Source organism: Tyto alba, unplaced genomic scaffold, assembly GCF_018691265.1.
Source record: "Tyto alba isolate M040663 unplaced genomic scaffold, T.alba_DEE_v4.0 Super-Scaffold_14, whole genome shotgun sequence".
Classification (NCBI taxonomy): Eukaryota; Metazoa; Chordata; class Aves; order Strigiformes; family Tytonidae; genus Tyto; species Tyto alba.
In genome coordinates, this window is record NW_024881276.1 from 29023246 (window position 1) to 29043844 (window position 20599).

The following is a 20599-nucleotide window of genomic DNA, read 5'->3' on the forward strand; positions in this document are numbered from 1 at the left end:
GAGGTATTTTACACATCTTCTATGACTCCGCGTGTTTGCATTCAAGCCCAGGGTCAGGAGCACAAGGCTTGGGGCAGCATCCAGCTTTGCACTGCTGACAAATGAAGCGTTTGCTCTTGACCAACCAGAATGTCAGATAAAAGTCTTTTTCATGTTTCTTCGCTTGTCCCCTCCTTTTTTTTTTTTTTGAAGCCCTAATGGGTCTCTTTAATGATGAAACCACTACTATATAATATGTCTTTTTATATTTTCATTTTTCCCCCCCTCTTGGGATAATTTACAGCACAGTGTGAAATCTGAGACAGTTCAAGCTGTGCCAAAGGGCCTGGCAACAGGAAGAAATGCCGAGCCACTGCGATTTGGAACCATAATACAAGTTATAAAATTTAATTTTAGAAATGCAGCTACTGGGAACTGCTTTTAAATGCACATTTTCCTTTTAGTGCATAAAATGGTCCTGTGTCTTGATTGAGCTGTTAGGGTGGCTTGAAAGAGTTCTCTGTAGAGTAAGGGGCATACAGAGCTCTTCAGAGACCTTTTGCTGATTATTCACTGATACTCAAAACTGGAAGCTGGATGTTTATGAATGTTTATGTATTAAATACTATGGGGATATGTGGAATGGGGCACAGTGGATTATCTTCGGGAGTTTTGCACCAGTCTGTTTCACTGCTGTAGCCGTGGCTTGAGAGAGGACTCGCCATAGGAACAGCACTGGCCACCTCCTTGACAGGGGGATGGAGATGCAAAGAAAGCTGCAGAAGGCAACTCTTCATGACAGGAAAATGAAAATCAGGAGAAGATAGACAGCAAACTATGGTGTTCATCAGAAACTGAGGATAATGACACCTTCTTCAAGGGAACAAATAGGAAAAAAAGATGTTTGACCTTTGGGCTAGAGGTTTGACATGCATTCCCATCAGGGTAACAGTGTCCTAGGGGAAGAAGGGGAAGGGATAAGCCACAAAGATTCATGAGGCAACTGATTTCCTGAGACAAATGCAACGTGCAGAAATGGGATTGGGTTTGGGGGAAAAGGAGGGATGATGCCATCCACTGCTCCACAAGAAGGTCCCCAAGCAGAAGGCATGGAAATTACATTTTTGGAGCTGGTGATCCTACTCCATTGACTAATATCCTCATAGACTCATTGCAGTCTGTATCTTGCCCTCCATTTGGAGACAGCGTCTTTGGAAGGACAACTTGTATGCCAGAGGTGGTCTGCTTTTGGACTTTCTGCTGAAGAGCTGTTTTCTGTGATCTTTAAGAAGAAAAAGCCCTTTTGGGGGGTGAGGGAAAACTACAAAGTGAAGTTTTGTTTCCACCTGGTTGGGAACGTGGCTGGACCATCCCATCTGAGACATTTCACCAAACACAAGTCTGCTAGGGAGGTTTCCATTTCAGCCTCAAAGCACAGTGTCAGCAGCCTTCCAGGATAAGATACTCCACTTTTGAAGGATACCTCATAAGACTGGAAACCAATGGACACAAAAGTGGTCTGCACAGTTGTGACAATAGGTTAGCTCTTAAGAGGGGGGAAAAAGGATTTAAAATTTGTGCTTTCATAGTGCCTACCAGAGAGCAAATGCTCCAGCAGATGAGGCATCCCTCTTGTATGCTCTGTGTGCTGTCTTTGTGGTTACAAGTTGACACACAAATGATCCCAGTGCGGAGAGCAGCCATGGGCAACACTTTGAAATTCATTACCTTAGTCCTTGCGTACCGCTCGCTGCTGCTAGCTAAGGCTTATCTTGAAGCTAGTCCTGCCTGTGACAAGATATGTCCCTGCCCTTCCAGCTGAACCTGGACATGCCCCAATGCTGTGCTGGATCTGGGCCCCTCCAGCACCTTCCCTGTCGCCTGCCAGCCCCACAGGCCGCAGCACTGGAGCTGCATGGGGATGATGCTCCAAGGGATGCCCTGGGGAGTGCTGGACCCTCTAACTCCCACGTGGCCATGACCGAGTCCACTGTGCACTGGTCGGTGCTGTAATGTCAGCATCTGCTCTCTTATAGTGGGATGTCTGGTGGGACCTCATGTTTCTGAAGCTCCCAATGCCACTATGAGAGACTTCGTTACTCCAGTTTCAATTCTGCCAGCTTCTGGTGTTTCTTTCCTATTTCTGTCTGTAAATCCATTGCAAAAGGATCCAAAAATGAGATTTGTTTGGGTTTGTTATTTTATAGCCCCAAAGTACTTGTCAAATTACAGTACCTTATGACAGTCCAGGATTGAGTTTTTGAGGAGTTACTCCAGTGCAGGTTTAGCACAGGGGCCACTTGATGTTTCCTCCTTTTATGCATCCCTGCAGACAGTCCTCCTTTTAGAAATGCCTTCTCTCCCAGTGCGAAGTGATAGGAGGCACTGCAGTTTTCAGTGGATCTGGTTCTTCAGACTAGGTCCTGTCTTGGGCTGCCCCAAACTACAGTTACAGTGCATGACTTGCTTGTGTCTTCTGCTCTTGCAGAAAGGTGGTTTCAGTTTAATTTCAGATGGCCACTAGCTGGTTAGGTACTTTGCCAGTGGATGAGGGGTTAAAAAAAAAAAAAAAAAAGAAAAAATATAAAAAAAAAAAAGAAAATAAGTCAACAGACCTCATATATCAGTGAGATTTTCTGATCTTTTTCCCCCCCCTCCCACAATAGGACATCGTCAGAAAATAGATGAGCAGACAAAGCCCGGGAGCTTGTCCTTTTCAGAGCGCCTGAGTGAACTGGAGCAGTTGCGTCGTACGGCCATGAGGGTCAGCCCACACCACCCAGCCCCCACACCCAACCCACGAGCCTCCTTGAACCACACCACTGCTTTTAACCCTCAGCCTCAGAGTCAGATTCAGGGTAAGTACCTGAAATCCTCCCCCCTGCTCACCCACATCCACTCCTCCAGCCTGCAGATCACAGGGGCTTGCAGGCGCTGCCCCACTGTCCCTCCATCTCTTCTGGGCTCTCCTTGGCCACTTTTAATGAGTGAGTGCCTTTAACGAGTGAAAGGAGGGGCTTCCTACCATATGTCTGTATTTCTAAAGACCTGACAGATTTTAAGAGGTCCGTACTGTCTTGTCTTCCCAGTGGCAGTACAGCTCATGGTGTTTGTTAACCTCACCTATGCTAGAACCCTAACATCTTGAAAGCCGTTGTTTTCTTGCAAAGATGCATTATGCCAGGCCTTTTTCTATGTGCTGGTGCATTTTCTGGTGGACATTTATCAATGACATTGTATGCTTGAATGAGAGAGAAATGCTGTCAGGGCCTTGCTTTGACCTTTCCCATGAAGGCAGCGGCAAAGCAAGCTTTGCAAAGTGCTTTGTCCCCTGAAGATGACCTCTTAGTGCTAAGACATTAATATGTGCGGGCTGGTTTGGGCGTATTTCTGTGTCTGGTGGTTATCCAGTGGGGTTTTATCTGAATGAAAACCTGCAAAATGGTGACTCAGGAGTCTGATTTCCTCTGAGGCTCAGGCTCGGATGATGCCAGTGAAACCAAGTCATCTAACTTGAAATCTTATCTGCCACCGCTAGAGCTGAGTCTGTCCCTGCTGAAACCAACTCTGTCCCTAGGATCAGCTGGAGCTCAGTGAGCGGTGAATCTGGTCACTAAACCACCAGCTGATACATGTTCTCCGAAACGTGTATCAAAATGCGCATTGACAGTGAGATGCACCTAAGGTAGGGCGCAGGACAGTATTAGTTTTAGCAAGCGCTGTTCCTAATGGATTTTACTCTGTTCTTTCAGCCAGAATGAAATGGCCTTAGTTGAGATTCTCTGCTGGGGTTTGGGGGAGAAATAGTTACCGCCAATCAGAATAAGTTCTTTTTTCAGCATTTATTTTTAAAACCAGGGTACTCTCTGTTGCATGCAGGAAAGGTTATCTCTTACCTAAGGCAAACATTTGCTCCACCCTTTTATTCCCAGGGCTAGGAAGGTCTCTGGCTTAGTCAAATCTACTGCAAATCTACTGTTGCCTTTGCTGTGAGCAGAAGGCGGCATTTTTGAGAAGCATGGGAAATAAATCAAGACATTGTAATGTGCCGTACTGTAGAAAGAGGCAGGCAAAAGGACAGTTAGAAGGACCACCCAGCTCCTTCCCCCCCTGGAGACATGCCAGGTCAGCTCAGTTGAAGGATCCGATCCTGCACCTCTCCCAGCCCCTGGCAGTACCCTCACTTAGTTTTCTGATTTGCAGAGCAAACCACGCAGGGTTTCTCCTGCGCACAGCTCCGTTCCTGTAAAAGAAAACGCACATATTATTATGGCTACTCAGCAGCCAGCGGCTATGTGGGTGGAGGTATCGGTCACAGACTTGCATTCTTCAGCTTCTTGGGAACAGTATATGCTTAGCAGAGTATCGGGTTTAACATCAAGTATCCCTCTTCCCTCGCTCCCTGTGAAAGTCCCTCACTTGTACAACTTCAGAGCAATAGGCTTTTCACGCTCGGCCGAGGATTCAGCTGCTCTCTCCAAAAATAGTTTTAGTACGTTGCTCTGCTTTGCTCTTTGCAAACAAGATTTTAATGCATTTCACCTGCAGGCATAGCTCAGAAAATGATAGCAATCAAACAGCTAACACTTCCTCACTGATACCCTCCTCTTCACCTACCGGGCTGTTTTCTCCTGGTTCCCCTTTCCCCCTGCCTCCAACAAGCGTGTGTTATCCATTGAGCAACTTGTTGAGGCTTGCAGTCGCTATCAGTAAAATAAGCCCCAGACTGAAGCCTCCCTCATTTGGGACTGTTTCTGCTGCAGATGCCTTTTAATTTCTAGGGCTCATCTTTTCAGGGTCACACTATCACAGTGGGAGAAAAGGGCTAAGGTGGGAAGGAGCTCTACCACCATCATTTTTTCCTTGGTGTTCAAGTTATGGTTGGTTTTTGGGCTGATCTCCTGCGTGACCCTTAGGAAGCTGGCATACTTAAATTTTTTTTCTGTTTTTAATGAAGAGTGCTACATTTCAGAACACAGGTCTACAAACATAAAACACTTCTGACCTGCTCCATAGTGTTGTTATACCTATCCGCATATCTTGGCATCCTGAAACACTTCTGTTGAAACTCTCTCACTGAAGAGAATGCATAGTGCTTTTTATATAGACATAAAATAAGGCATAAAACCATACATTGCTAACTTCCAAGTAGTAGCATTAAACTTTGCTTTAACTTCCACCAGTATGAATCACAGGCTACTCCTCTTTTCATCCAACTCCAATTATCTTTTTTAAAACACAAAACTAACTCAAAATAGACAACTTAGACTAGTTCTTGGATTTAAAGGGGAAGGTTGCCATGCCACTAAACCACTGTTTATTTGTTGAGGTTTTCATCTATAAAAGGATTGAGGTTAATTTTAACTTCCTATTTTACCAAGTCTTGAATTTGAGCATAAAGCTGCTTGTGTCATGGATACAAGTCCAAGCAAGTTAAGAGACCATAAATTGCTATAATCGAGTTTTATGCTTCTTTCATATCACAAGGAGGGAGAAAGTACACCTGTTCATTTAAAATATCTAACCATAGCAAATTCACAGACCAAAGGGGAACAGAAGGGGAGGAAAAGCTTCCACCACATCACACATGGTCTAAGTTGAAAGATTACTTTGTGCCAGTACCAAGCGTATAATGTCAAAGGACTTGACCCACATGCACAGAGTGAGGATATTCAGTTAAAGCTCCAAACCTGGCCAACGCTTCAACCTTAACTCACCCCCTCCTCTGTACAAGGGGGAAAAGAAATTAGACAGAGCCATGTGAGCTGCGCTGGGGTGTTGTTTAGGAAAGTTTAGGTAAGACTCTCGATGAGCACTTAAGTTTATAACTACAATAACTATAAATATATCTATATATACATTATGATTGAGTTTCTTGTAACACCAGCCTGAACCAGATACTAAATACATAATTACTAATTTTACAGTGGTTAATGTTAACCAGAGTAGGTAGATCTGTTATTCAGGAGTTTTACATAAGTACAAATTTATATGGTTCCTTTACAGTATAATTTTTTTTCAGGGCCAATAGAAATATCTTAAATGTGTAAGTCATTGGGCCAAGAAGGTATTCTTTTGGAAGCATTGATAGTTGAGTTAATAAATTGGATAAATACCTTTCTAACTAGTGGGGCTAGAAATATTATCCAAAGACATGTGCAATTAAATAACAACTTTTTTTTTTTTTCCAAATTAGCCCAAACAATGTTTCCAACTGGTGATTTATTGATTAACCATAGATTTAAAAAATCAATAAAATAAAGCTATTTCTCCTGTCTAAGAAAAGCAAATAATCATCACTTTTAGCTACATGCTTCTGGTTCTTTTTATGCTTTTATAGCCTTAAAAATATCTGAGTTTTCTCACTTGCTTTTTCTTTTTTTTTTTTTTATTTTTTTTTTTTTTTATTTTGTAACCTTATATGTTAAGTTTCAGCTGGGACCGTGCTTTTATGACCAAGTCTAAAATCCCTGGAAACAAGAGGCTGTAATAAAATTGCTGACAGATCTTTAAGTGAAGCAGCAGAATTAGCTCTGATGGTAAAGCAAGAGAGATCATTTAAAGAGCAGCTCTTTGAATTAACACGAAACATAACGACTGAGAGATTACTTTGTTACAAGCCAGCCTTTTGTCTTCCTCCAGGTGCAATACGCTTTGTTTAAGAGACATTTCAAGGTCCTTCCTATCGTAATCTCATTCCACCAAAACTAGCCCAAGTTTATCAGGGTTCCCATGAACCAGTGAAACACAGGAGTGGAGTCAAGGGCGATATTTAAGCCCAGGGAATTAAAATGGCTTTGTTCCTACTACAGCTGTATCCTGCCCTGATTTTTAATATTTCCACTTTTAAATCAGCTTAATAGGCTGTAGGTTAATAGAGTTAGAAGTGTTCAGAAAGCAGTGTTTCAGAGCGGGCTTCAACGGAGCTGTCATTCTGCCTCCGCATTTTGTTGCTGCAAAATGCAGTTTTCAGGCGCTTTTAAGAATCCGGATCAACGTGCTCATAGCTCCCTGCCAAAACAGATAAACAGTCTCTCAAGAGTAGGGACTCGCCAACTCTTTCCATTGTGCAATATGCTAAGTGCCAATATTTTTATGTGCTCTTTGGACACATCCGCGTCTCCCCATCTTTCCTTAACCCGGCGCTCTTGCAGAGTGAGTACATGGTGTTTTAGCAGCGTGTCATCTCGTTTCCCCTTCATTAACCACCTGACCTCTCCATCCCAAAATACACTCCCCGGCATGTCCAGCGAGTGCTGCCTGAGCTTGGCACCCTTCCTATCGGCACAGCTCCTGCCTCCCCCCCGGCCGGCGGCTTCGCGCCAGCACGCCGGCGGGCAGCACGGGCAGCGTGGGAGCTGGCAGCGGGTACATCCTTTCCAATCAGAGCAGCCAGGGCTGCCAACCTCCCCGGCTCCGTCGCTTCTGGATGTGCAGGAGCCCTCCTCCCCAGCCCCGGAGTACAGCTTCCCCACCACGAGCCGGGGCGCGAATGTTTTGCTAGCAGCCAGGGGAGATCCCCTTTGAAGGAGCTCTGCTCCATTGCCCATCTCCCAGGGCGGGCAGCCAACATGGCAAACGTGTGCCAGGAGACCACTCCGGGAGAGGGGGAGAGATGCTCTTTCTCCTTTCCCCTCCTTTCAATGCCAGTAGCCACCGAAAAGCTCCTGCATGGGGAAAGGGAAGGAGGTGAAGCCACCCCGGTGGCATATACCCAGACCTTGAGTGCCAGAGCTACCAGGAGGTTGCAGGAAATTTGTTGAAATAGTGATGTTTCCCCAAAATATTTTGCAAACCAAATCTGTTTAGCTGGAAGGGTTCCAACTGGCTCTATCAAAAAGGAAATTTTATAGAGAGAAATATCTTTTTACTGAAAGCACAATGTGTTTCTTTGATTCTCAGTTATTGTTCAGCAGATAATACTTTTATATAATTTTATGAGTAACCTCTGCAGTTTTTCTTTTTAAGGGATACAGTCATTAGGAGCAGACTCACCCTGCTGTCTATTTATCATGTCATAAACCAGCTTGCATCCGAAAAGATGAACACACGAGCATGTGAACCCAATTAGCATGCGCAAAACAATTCTTTTTCCTTTCAGTCTAATAAAAGTCCACTCTGGGGAAAAATCCCTCCTTTTTCACATCCCCTACTAGCATATATATATAAACCTCCTATTTAAGGCTGTCTGAATCCATCCTGTAGCTCTGCAATCACAGATGCTCCCATTTTTGTCCAGTTACTTGCATTGACCAAACTGGAGCATTTCTTAGGAAGTTTGCTCTAAAGCATAAACTAAAAGGGAGCACCAGAAATGTGACTCCCAGCCATCTGCAGAAGCACAAAAGTAAGTTGTGTAGCGTTTCTGGCCAAGTGAGACTTCTCATTTTGCTGTGAAACTAACACCCTCCTTATTTGTATCTTGGGAAATGTTTGTGAGGTTATAGTATATACAGACTATATTGTATAGACTAGAAAATATCAGTCTGGTTAAGATATACACAAGATGTGCATAATATAACTAAATAACCCGCAGCTTCATAGTGTCCATTTCTTCTTGGCTCCGGCTCTCAACATCATTTTTTATTCAGTCATTTCATCCCGTGTGGAAATAGGCTCCTTACAGAAAGAGGCATGTCTTCCATTTGATTTGTAAAGTTCATAATGCCATTTGGATCCTCGCCAAATACTAATTTTGACAGGGATAAAATTTTGTTACCGTGACACGTTATCTCTGCCAAGACTTTGATTATCTGCAGGGCTGGTTGTGCTGTGACACATGAGAGGGGTGGTTATACCCAGCAGCAGCCCAGGAACGAGAGCAGACCCAAGGAATTCCCTCTGTCCGGTGTTAGAAATCTCCTCTCTTCCCTCCTCCCCTGCCAGACACGGGCCACCAGTTTTGCCATTTTGAGATACGATAGGTGGGATACTGTATTAATAGCAGTATAGAAATTTTTAAGAGAAATCTCATCTGAGGTCCAGATGAAGTAATGACCATCCAAGAAAAATTTAATTCAAGTGACAGCAAGTGCAAAGGGGGCCTGTTAGTATGACAAGAGGAATAAAGATCTTGCTCTAAAGAAGAAGTTAGCAGAGCTGGGTTTACTCAGTGTGCCAAAACAGAGGCTGAGGAGGGAGATAATTACAGTCAATAAACACAGCAGAAACGTTCACCATGGGGGAGGGAGGAGAGCCATTTGTGCAGAAGGACAGTGTCGGCTCAAGAACACATGATTATTCTGTAAACTGATGGTCAATGAATTTAGGCTGGAAATTAGGAGATGATTCCAAGGTATCAGAGCAGCCCTGGCAGCCTTCCAGGGGCAATCCGAGACAGAAAGACGTCATTTAAGGTGGAGCTTGCTATGTTATCTAAGTGCAGAACACAAGATGTGGCTGGGCTGCAGGGCCCAGGAGATGTTCTCCGGGCCCATATTTTCTTCCATTCGATAATTCTCTGCACCTGTGGCTCCACTGGGGCAAAACAAGGGACATTTCATTCCCCAGGACAGGCAGGAGTATGTTCAGGGATCTTCTCAACTGTTCGCTCTGTCAGATCTCGGTGACAAGATAAAACTCTGCCTGCAAACTCCCAGTGCACTCCTTACTCCCACGTGGACCGCCAGGTCTTCAGCAGTTCTCTCTGTAAATCCCACCCAGGATGCAGGCTCAGCCAGAGACCTTGTGCTTTGCCTGCTAAGGGGAAGAACTTTTCTCATTTAAGGGTGGCAGGAATACATTCTGCCGCCCTCTCCGTGCACCTTGGGGATTCATCCCCTTCAGCCACAGGTTTGTGCCTCCTCCGTCTGCTCCCACTCGGGGCAGAGCAAGGTGAGGAAGCCAGTTCCTCAGCACCTGCCCGAATTGCAGGCAGCGTGCCCAGCTCCGGGGCATAAGCCTTGCTCAAGAGCCTCCCCTGCCTCCTCTCTTTCAGCTCTAGAAAAAAAAAAAAAAAAAAAAAAAAGGGCTTGAAATTCTTTAGCTTTTTCATCAACTTGAGGCACTAATGGAAAGAGTTATGTAATGGTGCTTAATCCCCAAGATTTCCAAGTGTCGATATATTTGAAAGATACCAATCTTCATATCCCAATTGCCTGACACTTCCTGAGATTAAAAAAGCACTAGATAAGGCAACAAATATGTTCTCAGTCCCCAAGCAACATCTCCACTTACACAAATTTTTCTGCTTTTTATCCCTTTTATCCTCCACACAGAACATCCCAAAGGATGACTTTAGTTAAAGAGAAGGAAATCTTGGTTTTAAAGCAGAAATTGTGAAGTTTAGACATCTTTGTTTTGTTCGAAGTTTTATCAAAGTCGTTCTGTGTATCTTTTGGCAAGCTATTTAGAGCTTGATTTTTTACAGAGTATTTGGGAAAACTTAGCACACCAGAAAAGTGTCTTAGCAAGATTTTTGATAGCGCCCCAGCACCTAAACCACAGAGAAATCAGTGACAGCTATGGAGATGCCTTTGGAAATCCCTCTAGCTGTCTAGCTGAATCTTTAGGCAGCTATAAAATTTGGCAGCTTATGCCCAGACAGTTTTATTTTTCATTTATCAGTCCATGTCTTTTACCACATGAGAACAACGCTGAGCTGATGGGTACTGCTTATTGAAACAGAGCTTGCAGGTAGGGACAAGTATCCCCAGTTCAGTTTTTAACTTGCACGGCGATCCTCTCTGGTTTGTTTTGTTTTGTCATCTTCCACTCAGTATGCCAAAGTCCCTTCTCCGTTATGTCACTGCAGAAGTGGAGCACCTCTCTGAGCCAATGCACGAACCTTGTGCTTGCATTGATGCTACCAGCCTAGTGTTAGTGCTCTGGGCAGTCACTCTGATTGCCAGATACAAGAGTGAATTACTCAGGCTCACTCTGTGCTCCTTTATCTCTCTCATGGTACTGCAGTGCTGGAGTCACCCCTCTGAGATGGAGCCTCTGCTTGCTCTTCTCTCCTCCTTATTTCTGGGGCAACTGAGAAGGCTCATCATCTGTCAGGATGGCAGCTTAAATGCACTGTACCTCAAGGGACATTTCTATCTGTGGTTGAGATTAGCTGGGTCACTGAGCTCCCTTAGTTTTCCATGGAAACACCTTATTCTTGTTTATCACACCTCTTGCCCAGCACTGAATCTCGCCAATGGCATCAGCGTGCCGGAGATGCCTAAAGCAAATACCCCTGCCTGCCCCAGAAGCAGGTGCTTCCACTGTCCTGAACTTGGGATGGCAATGTGTGGCCATGTGTTTGGTAGCATTTCGGCATTTGAGGCTGCTACTCCTTCATTTTTGGGTTATTCCTCACTGGCCCTTGAAGCTTATTCTTGGCCTTTGAATGGCCCAATTGTGAGGAAGATTAAAAGCGCTGATTGCAAAACTCCAATAAATAAAATCTCTCTCAGTTCTTTACTGACAAACCCAGTTTCTTTCCATAGCATTCTCCTCGTTAATCCCCTCTTGGCAGAATATGACATGTTTTGATACCAGAGCTCAAATTACCTTCCATGGTAAATAAAACAAACAAAAAATAAATAAGAGCTCCTTACCCTAAAAACAAACATCCACTGAAACCGGCTTATTATTCAGCTGATGCCCATGTGCCAAAAGATACCACTTTGATTTTGTAATTGAATATATTCTTTTCCCTCAAATACTGAACTGAGCTTCTCCAAACTTGAAATGCTGAGGTCTTGGAGCAGAATGATCACAGATACCCTGTTTGCCACCTAGAAAATAAAGGAGGAAACAGGGACACTGGCACTCAGAGTTTTGTTTCTGAGGTGAGAACCCCACCTCAGTATGCCGAGCCTGCACGGCCTGGGTCAGTGCAGACACCTCCTAGATTTGGATGGAGTGAAATCAACCCCTCCAGCTCCGCAGGAGGCAGCAGCGGCTGCCCATGCTCGTGGCAGCCAAGGGGCTTTGCGTTCAGGAGGACTGACACAGCCTCTGCTTTCTTCACCAGTGGGATTTATCCATGAGGCGGGGGGCTCCTTTCGAAGCATCAAGTGCAGACATGCCCTCGTCTCTTCCACTGCCGTGCCTTTAACAAGAGGTTGCGTCAAACAGATCTTCTCTAATGATCTCACCTGGTTCAAGTGTTCACAGGGCTCCTTTTACATGGCTGAGTACACAGTACACCCTTAGCAAACTTATTGATACTTTTTCCCTGTGTATTCAGTATATTATGAACCCTATAAATGGAGATTGTTCACATGCAAAGAACAATGGGCTTGGATGTGTTCAGTAAAACAATCAATTATGTGGGGAAGAGCACATTATATAGTCAAATAGACAATTGTTTCTGTCTGACCATTTTCATTCTATTTATACAACTCTTCTCTTAAAAGCACTGAAAAACAAAAGCATATGAAATAGATCCATTAAAAAATTGTGGTTTTGCTCTCAGGGTCGGCTTGATTTCCAACAATAAATGCTCAGGTCTGTTTCAGAGGTTTACTTGGTGTATCTGTGTTGGGCAAGATACTCAGTTCAAGATCAGTGATTCGGAGAGCTTCCAGGATTTGGTGCTCCACTCCAGGGACCTTCAGGGAGCCTGGATATCTGCAAAAAGAGATGTTTTGAATGTGTTTTATTAGGTACCCAAAAATGGAACTGGATAACTAGGCACGCTTTAGAATATAAACCACTGTAGTTTGCATCATCTGCATTTTTAAATAATTACAATTATCAGAGCTTTTAGATGTGACTTGGACAGTTTAGGTTCCCTTAGCTTCTGGCAGATCAAATTCAGGTGATCATAGCCAACAAAAAACAATGAAACAAAAAATCCTTTGCATAGGAAAAAGTTATATATTCACCGCTTTATTCACTGATAAGTTCCCAGTATCCAGAGAAGTTGCTGTGAACTGCTACATCCTTTGGCCTGTAGGAAAGACAACATTTTGTCAGAAGCAATTCTTCATTTTAGTAGTGTAGTGATGATTTACAGTTAGCTGAGCAAGTGTAGCATTTATGATGATTTCAGTTCTCATTGCATAAAGCTACTGAAGTATATTTAATTTTAAAAATCCCAGGTCCAAACGGTGATCCTCATTCTGCAGTAAAACATGTGAATAACTGCTCAAAAGAATAGTCTCTTTGATATCCTTGAGATTTATGTATACATGAGCAATTTTACATTCAAAACCATTTGCAAATTCGAACTCGGTATTAATTAGTTCACGAGGGAAGGTATCCACCAGAAAACAGTGCTGCTCTGCCATACATTATAAAGGTGAACATTTGTGTTAACTTGAAAAGGAACCACACAAAAGGGAGGGAGACATTTCAAGTGAGTGTAAACCAAGAGCTGCCAGCTAATGCTCACCGAGATATAAATGGATCGCTAGCATATTGTAATTTTTACCCCTCCTCTGCAAATACTTTTTTTGAAAAGCTCTCTTTCAGCTTCCTTCAGCTTTTAAGCACGTACCTGGGTGTTTGTGCCAGGCTTTTGTGCTGATGGTGCTCCCTACCCTTGCAAGCCCTGTCCCATTGCCCGGCCAGCAGAGAAGCCGCGCAGGCGGGTGTGGCAGGGGACCAGCCTGGGACCTGCAGGAGTCAGCCCTGTCCCCCTTTTCACTTGGCAAGGGACTGCAAGGGGCCCTGTCTGCTCCCCCGAGGATGGAGGAGCTGGAGAAAGGAGAAGGGCTTGCAGCTGGGATCAAGGGCAGCTAAAACTGAGCTGCTGAGGCATAGGGAGAAACCAGGCAGAGCGGGGTTTGCCAGATGCCTCGGGCATGGCAGAGGGCCTGGCTGTCACCAGCACATCTGTGGGTCACCCACGGGTGACCGTGCCCGAGGCAGCAGGGTGCCACATGGCAGAGCCTGGGAGAGGAGCAGGAGGCCACCAGCACTGCCATCTCTTGCCCTCGCCGGGGTGACTAACGTGGCCAGATGTAGAGCAGGGAGTAGGTTGAAGCAGGTGAGAGAAGTAAAGGCAGAGAGGAGAGAGTGTGAAAACAGGTTTTCCTGGAAAAGTGAAGGAAATATATCCATGAAAAAAAAAAAAAAAAAAGAAAGAAAAGAATGAAAGAAGGAAAGAAAAACAGCTGTACTAATTCTTGTGCTTGTTTGATCATGTTCAGAGCCTCCTAAACTCCCATGGAAGGGAACGGTTTTGTTTCATGAGGGTGGTGCATACTGAGTGCGTGTCCATGTGATTTTTGTATTTGTACATTAAACATTTCCCCAAGATGTAATTCCTTCCCTCCTGTACTTGGAATAAAGTGACTTTACAAGAAGGACTGCCTCCAAACAGCAAGCAAAGGAGGGCTGTTGGGGCAAGATAGGGCAAATGTAAATGTGTCTGAGCTAGCTGCTCCACCCAGCCTCTCATCTTTATATGAAAAAAAAAATAAAAAATGTTTCCAATAACTGAAACAGGCAAGGTCTGATCTGCACAGACGGTCTGCAGGCATCTGCCCAGGAAGCTGACGGTTGGCTGGTACATCCTCATCTGATTTATGTTGTGTGTGTGTGTTAAGCCTTAAATTGTTGAGTCTCTGGCTGGCTGCAGTGGTATTACTGGATGGTTGGTGTATGTTTTTAGCTCACAGAGCTGGCTCTGATACTGGGGTTGTTGGCCCAGAATCAATTCCAATCTCACACCTGTCTGAGACAATGAAGTCCTTGTTGCACACATCTCCACCAAAGGCTGTCATACAACTTATTTTTCATATTTGAAGACGAAGGAAAAAAAAATAAAGGGAGGACTGAGGAAATGCTGTCTCCTCACAAGACACGTTCCCCATGCTTGGATGTAGCATGCCCCTCTCTTCTTTATGGGAAAATATTTTTACGAAACAAAGCCAGGAGAGTGCTTATGGAAAGTATAGCTTAATGTTGGTAGTTAAATGTGACTAAGCCTTGGTCGCTAGGGTCTTACTTTGTAGGACCATGCCTGGTGGATTAAGTATGGGAGATAGGCACCTAGTTTGTCACACTCTTACTGGAAAGTTTACCTCCAGATGGTTTAGCGCTATTAATAGCTTCTTATCAGTGTGCCTGGCACCTGTGCCATTTACCTAGCATTTTGGGGCCATTTCTTGAGATCGCAGAGGTTGTGAAAGGTGCTGGGCTCAGATGCCACCGTGGCTGAGATCCTCTGCTTGTTAGCACTGAAGCAGCTCAGCCCGGGTGGAGGATCAGCCCAGCTCAAGACACTCCTCACTTGTGAATTGAAGGCAGGAGTCTCGGCTTTGTCTTGGCCATCCATCTTTGCCACTGTGGTCTCCCTTCAGTTCTGTTGCACAGATGTCTTAGATGTGCATCCTCTGGAAACTGTAATGTTTTAGATCCTTTTCCTGCCCTTTCTGTTGAGCCCTTCTCCCCGCTGAGAGTGGGTGGCAGAGGGAGGCAGGGGCTACAGACCTGTCCCATGCATTTTTTTTTTTTCCATTTCCTATGTTACTGTCAATTTTTCACCAACTCAGACAGCAGGCATGTGGCTGAGCATTTCCTTGGAGCTGGAGTTCACTCCCTACTGCTGAAACAGTCTGAAAATGCAGAGTGGCCATCCAGACTTTCCCCACATACCCATTTGCTGTGTATCGGCAAAGGCTAGCTGAGCCTCCTGGGTCAGCAGAACTGCCACGGTGCTGTTAGTGACTGGGTCCACCAGCCCAGGTGAAAGGCTCGTTGTACAGTTCAGCAGCTTTCCTGTGTCCTTTTTCTAAGTTTTCTAGCCCGATCTCCTCCATTTTTGCCAGTGCCATCACTGGTTGCATCGCCAGGGCAGTGCAGAGGGGAGTGGGTAGATGGAGGGCTGGGTGGGAGGAGGAGCGTGAAATGCAACCCAGCGTCGTGTTCTCATTCCTCCTCATCATGATTCTTATTGCAGTTTCTGTTCTTTGCCCCAAAACATCTTTCAAGGAGGAAATTAGGAAGGGGAAAAGGGGAGCACGAGGCACTGCAACCCTGCTTGTATCCAGTGAGTTTTGAAAGGTGCAGAATTAGACCAAAAGACAGCTCTTCAGCCAATGTAAGCTGGCCTTGCTTTACTAACTAGGCCGGCTGAGGATTTGCCCTTGCACCTTGTCAAGGTGGTCTTCAGCATAAAAATAAATGATTAACTATGTAATGAGTGAATATAAAGACAGATGGTAAAGTATACTTCTGTTGGTACTTGCATGCCTTTGTTTAAGAACACAGAAAAAGGCCCTGCGGTGATGAAATGCAGACAGGAGCATGATGTTATCTTGCACCTATAAACCTTGCTCTGAGTCCACTGGTGGCCACTATCCAGAACTGCTGAGTTCAGACACACTGGCTTGTACTAAGTAGAAATGGCGCTTTCAGTCTTCAGTAAACAGCATTTTTGCCGCAGGGCCCAAATCCTTCAAACATTTGCCTAGGTAATTGTCTGGTTTTGCCTTCTAGTGTCTCATCATCAGCTTATCTGTAAGTTCAGACTGGCTAAATGAGCATGTGAGGATGGGGAAGAGCTGCTGGAGAATGGGGGAATAAACCATTTCATATTTAATTTGCTGGCAGGAGAGACTAGTGTGAGTGTGGCTAAGCAATCATTTTGGGATCATGTTGGGGAAAAAATGAGTAATACAGCATATTAATGTAAACAGATTAAAGAGCTGCACAAATAAATGAATGGGGTCTTTGTTTTGTTTCTCTGGCAGTCCCCAAATATCAACAACTGCAAAACAACAACAGCAAATATATAATTTCTGGTTGAATTTAAATGAATTGTTTCAAAATGTTGCCAATTTTTAGAACTGTGAAAATTTAGATGTAAAAAATACTTCAATCGGGGAAAATTCTGAAGGTTTTTTTTTTTTTTTCCCTGAGCAAGCCAACAATCTATAACCTACAGTAACCTTGTTCCTTGCCATCACATTGGATTTTTACATTAAGTGTAAATGACTTGTTTGGTCTTACTCTTACTTAAATAATTATTTAATGTTTGCTTACATATCATAATTATGTTTAGCTTTGAGATAGTTTCTTAAATGGGAAAAATTTCCTTTTGCTTATAATGATGACTTGTGATCTTACTCTCCCTGTCACAGTTGCCTAGAACTGCTCAGTTCGGCACATTCAGTGGAGTTTAGCTGTGTTTAGCTAAGTTTCTAAAAAGTTTTTCGTGTGTCAGTGTTTCATAGGTTCATAACTGCTAACAGAGAACAACAATTTTGCATATTTCTGAGCAGATAGGCTAGTCACAGGGTGTAATTTGAAATGAGCTTATTCATTTTTAAGACGTTTAATACAGAAAATGAAACAAAACTCTTACTTGTATAAAAGATCACACACTTCCTATTCCAAATAGAAATCTTCCTCAGTTTGGCAACACAACTGGTTGTTGGTTAATACTGGGTATTACTTTATTTCTTCCACACTGGGACATTTTGCAACATTTGACATGTGTTGACACTTCTTTTCTCTACTGGATTACAGTTTTCCTTCAACCCTGTTATTCCTTACTCCACCCATTCTGGTAGCACCTACCTGCACACAAACCAGAAATTATGATCGGGACATAGGTACAGAAAATTTGGGGCCACAGTGCACATTTCCAAGCAGCCTGGTTGTCCCAGGTCCCCCACAGGAGGAGCTGAAGGAGAAGTGGCAGGGAGGTGCATGGGGTTGGGGCATCAGCACGCTGCCGCCGGGTCACCATCGCCTCCAGGCATCACTGCCCTGATGGGTGGCACAGGCCTATCCTCCCTTTTCAGGGCAGACGCCTCCCCAACCGTCCTGATGGAGAGTATGCGTCCAGGGCACTGCTGGCTGAGCCCTGCATATTCAAAGCCCTGCGCCGCCTTCTCCAGGGTTCTCATTTTTTGGCACCTTGCTTTGGCAGGGAGGTGATTCTCTCCCTCTGCTCTGCTCTCATGAGACCCCCCCTGCAGTGCTGTGTCCAGCTCTGGGGCCCCCGACATCAGAAGGACACGGACCTGCTCAAGTGGGTCCAGGGGAGGGTCACAAAGATGATCAGGGGGCTGGAGCACCTCCTGTACACGGACAGGCTGAGAGAGTTGGGGGTGTTCAGCCTGCAGAAGAGAAGGCTTCTGGGGGGACCTTTCAGTACTTAAAGGGGGCTACACAAAAGCTGAGGAGTGACGTTTTACAAGGGCGTGTAGTGATTGGATGAGGGGTAATGGTTTTAAACTGAAATAGGGTAGATTTAGATTAGATATAAGGAAGAAATTCTTTACTGCGAGGGAGGTGACACTGGCACAGTTTGCCCAGAGAAGCTGTGGCTGCCCCCTCCCTGGAAGGGCTCAAGGCCAGGCTGGACGGGGCTTGGAGCAACCTGGTCTAGTGGAAGGTGTCCCTGCCTGTGGCACAGGGGTTGGAACTGGGTGACCTTTAACGTCCCTTCCAACCCAAACCATTCTGTGATTTCTATGAAGGACTACCAAGGGGGCTTCACCTCTGCAACAGCTTCTGTATGTGTTGATTGACTGAACTTCTGCTTGGTATATTCAGTAGCACTAAAGAGAGAAAAACTTTTAACTTCAGATCTCATGCTGCTTATATCTTTGCCCTTCAGATTTAGACCTAGCTTCGCTGAAATCAATCAATATAACATTTAAATATGGCCAGTCAAGTGAACACAGAAGCTGACGTGGACCTAGTGCATGTCTTGAGCACTACTGCTCCTGAAACTGTGGCAAAGGGTTGAACAAGATGAGTCTTTACCTTCCTTTTAATCTTTCTTCCTCTGGCTGTACTCCTCCAGCCTCTCTGATTCAGGGGGGAGGCAGGGGAGATGTCCTGCTGCCACCTGCCAGGGCCACAGGTCAGGTGGAATTGGTGATGTCTGCAGCGCGGCAGGATGGTGCATTCCTCGGCTACGCAGCAAGTGCCAAGGGATTTCATAAAGGAAGCAAAGCATTTCTGAAACGGTATTTTAAATGTATTTCTGGACTGAATGCCCCTGACAACCCAGTGAGTTGGGGCTTTCAGCACATACTTCTGGGCTTGACTCATTTTCCATTTCGGTTTTGCAGATCTCCTCAAAACCAGCTTGACAGTTTAGAGGAGCAGATCATTTAATAGAGTTTTCAACAAGTCTGGTTTAGTTTAGTCGTATAATGAGCAACAGTTTCTTAGCTACCCCCTTTTTAAAAAAATCCATGCATCGTTCTAAGTCAAAATTTACAAATACATGTGCACATCAAGAAGACCTTACTTCACCTTGTAAATCAAAGCTGCACTCTGGAGAGAGGTTTCATACCACTGGGCTCAGTATCATTTTTCTCAAGGTGACCTCAGTTGTTAAAGTATGAAGGTTGCATTTGATATGTCACTTACATTCTCTAAGTCAATAAAATGAACCAGTGTGTCTTTAGATCATCAGGGATCTGCTTAGTACCAAAAGGTGTTTTAATCCTGATTTGTGTTGGAATTTAAAAGAATCCAAGCAGATTTCATTTGCCATCCTGAATAAGGGTTTGGAGGGTGATACTCCGCTGTGTGTGCAGAGCGCCCCTGGATGAATTCTACTTTATTAGTTTATAGGCTTTCTTCTGAGCACTTGAGATGAGATCATGAAAGTGTAAATGGCTGTTATCTTCAAAGGCCTCTTTTATACTGACAAAATTCCACCTTACTGACTCGTATTAATAATCTATTGCAATCCTAATTAGTTCAGATCAAGGTCAGTGTTTTGTGGTGGATAAAATGACTATAAGCTCCAGAGAGTAAGTTCTTTCTTCTACTACATTCATGTTGAAAAAGAGGAGGGAGCACTGAAAGTGTAAAAGAAGAGATTGATGAGGACTTTTTGTTTATCTGTAGGCTAAAGAACTTTAATATGGAGTAATCAATTCACATCATCAGGAGCAACCTGTAAGATACCTGAGGCCACGTTGTAGTCATCTCTTTATCACCATGACTCCCAGTGGACTGCAGAGACTTCCTCATTCAGCTCTGCTCTTTTTTTTTTTTTATGGCATTGGTCTTTCGGTGGGAATAATCCACCCAAGGAACTTTCAGCCTCATATTTAATTGTCTTGAAATGTAGACGCAAAGCTAGGAAATGTTTCACTGTGACATGAACTCATGACTGCCTTCCTGAACACCCTTAGGCAGTGGTTCTGGGGCTGGGCACCAGGGTATCAGCAATCCCCTTCCAGGACCAGCAGGGCCAGGTCCAGCCCACAGGCACGGAGGGTATTGCCCTAAAGATGAAGGTGCAGGTAATCCTATGTCTGCAAATAGTGACTCAGTGTGACTTCCAGGTCCTGTCCCAGGAGATACGTCTCCACTTCCTTTGGTTTTGCTCCACCCCATGAGAGAGAAACTTTGGAGGTGTAACCAGGCTGGGATTCATTTCACCTAACTTTAGACATCAGTGTTTTGTGTGTCTCCATCTGACACAGTCACCTGGTATCTTTGCGATCGGGGAGAGAAACAGCTGTTCATCAGGTGTGATTCACCCACCTGGCTTGGCTTGGATGTCTCCCTTAGGATGAAATGACTTGCACCCCACAAGTGTCTGTTTTATCCTGTTAGCAATAAAGTCCAGAGTCTAGACAAGTAGCTCAGAGGTAGACACTTACATTGTAGATCTCTCAGGTGGGATGAATCCTCCCCCAAGAGCCAGGACACCAGGAGACAGCATCACACTTTGTACACAATTAGCACCCTAATT

At 44.6% G+C, this 20599-nt stretch overlaps 1 protein-coding gene across 2 annotated transcripts in view; it reads left to right on the forward strand.

The window, feature by feature from the left end:
• Positions 1–20599, forward strand: part of RUNX1 (RUNX family transcription factor 1) — a 77863-nt gene that overhangs the window by 39449 nt on the left and 17815 nt on the right. The window contains exon 4 of one of the 2 annotated variants that reach the window (XM_042788439.1): positions 2646–2837. The exons of the other annotated variant lie outside the window; for it this stretch is intronic. Coding sequence (XP_042644373.1) covers positions 2646–2837 — 192 coding nt within the window. The remainder of the gene's footprint in view (positions 1–2645; positions 2838–20599) is intronic. 2 annotated transcript variants of the gene reach the window in all.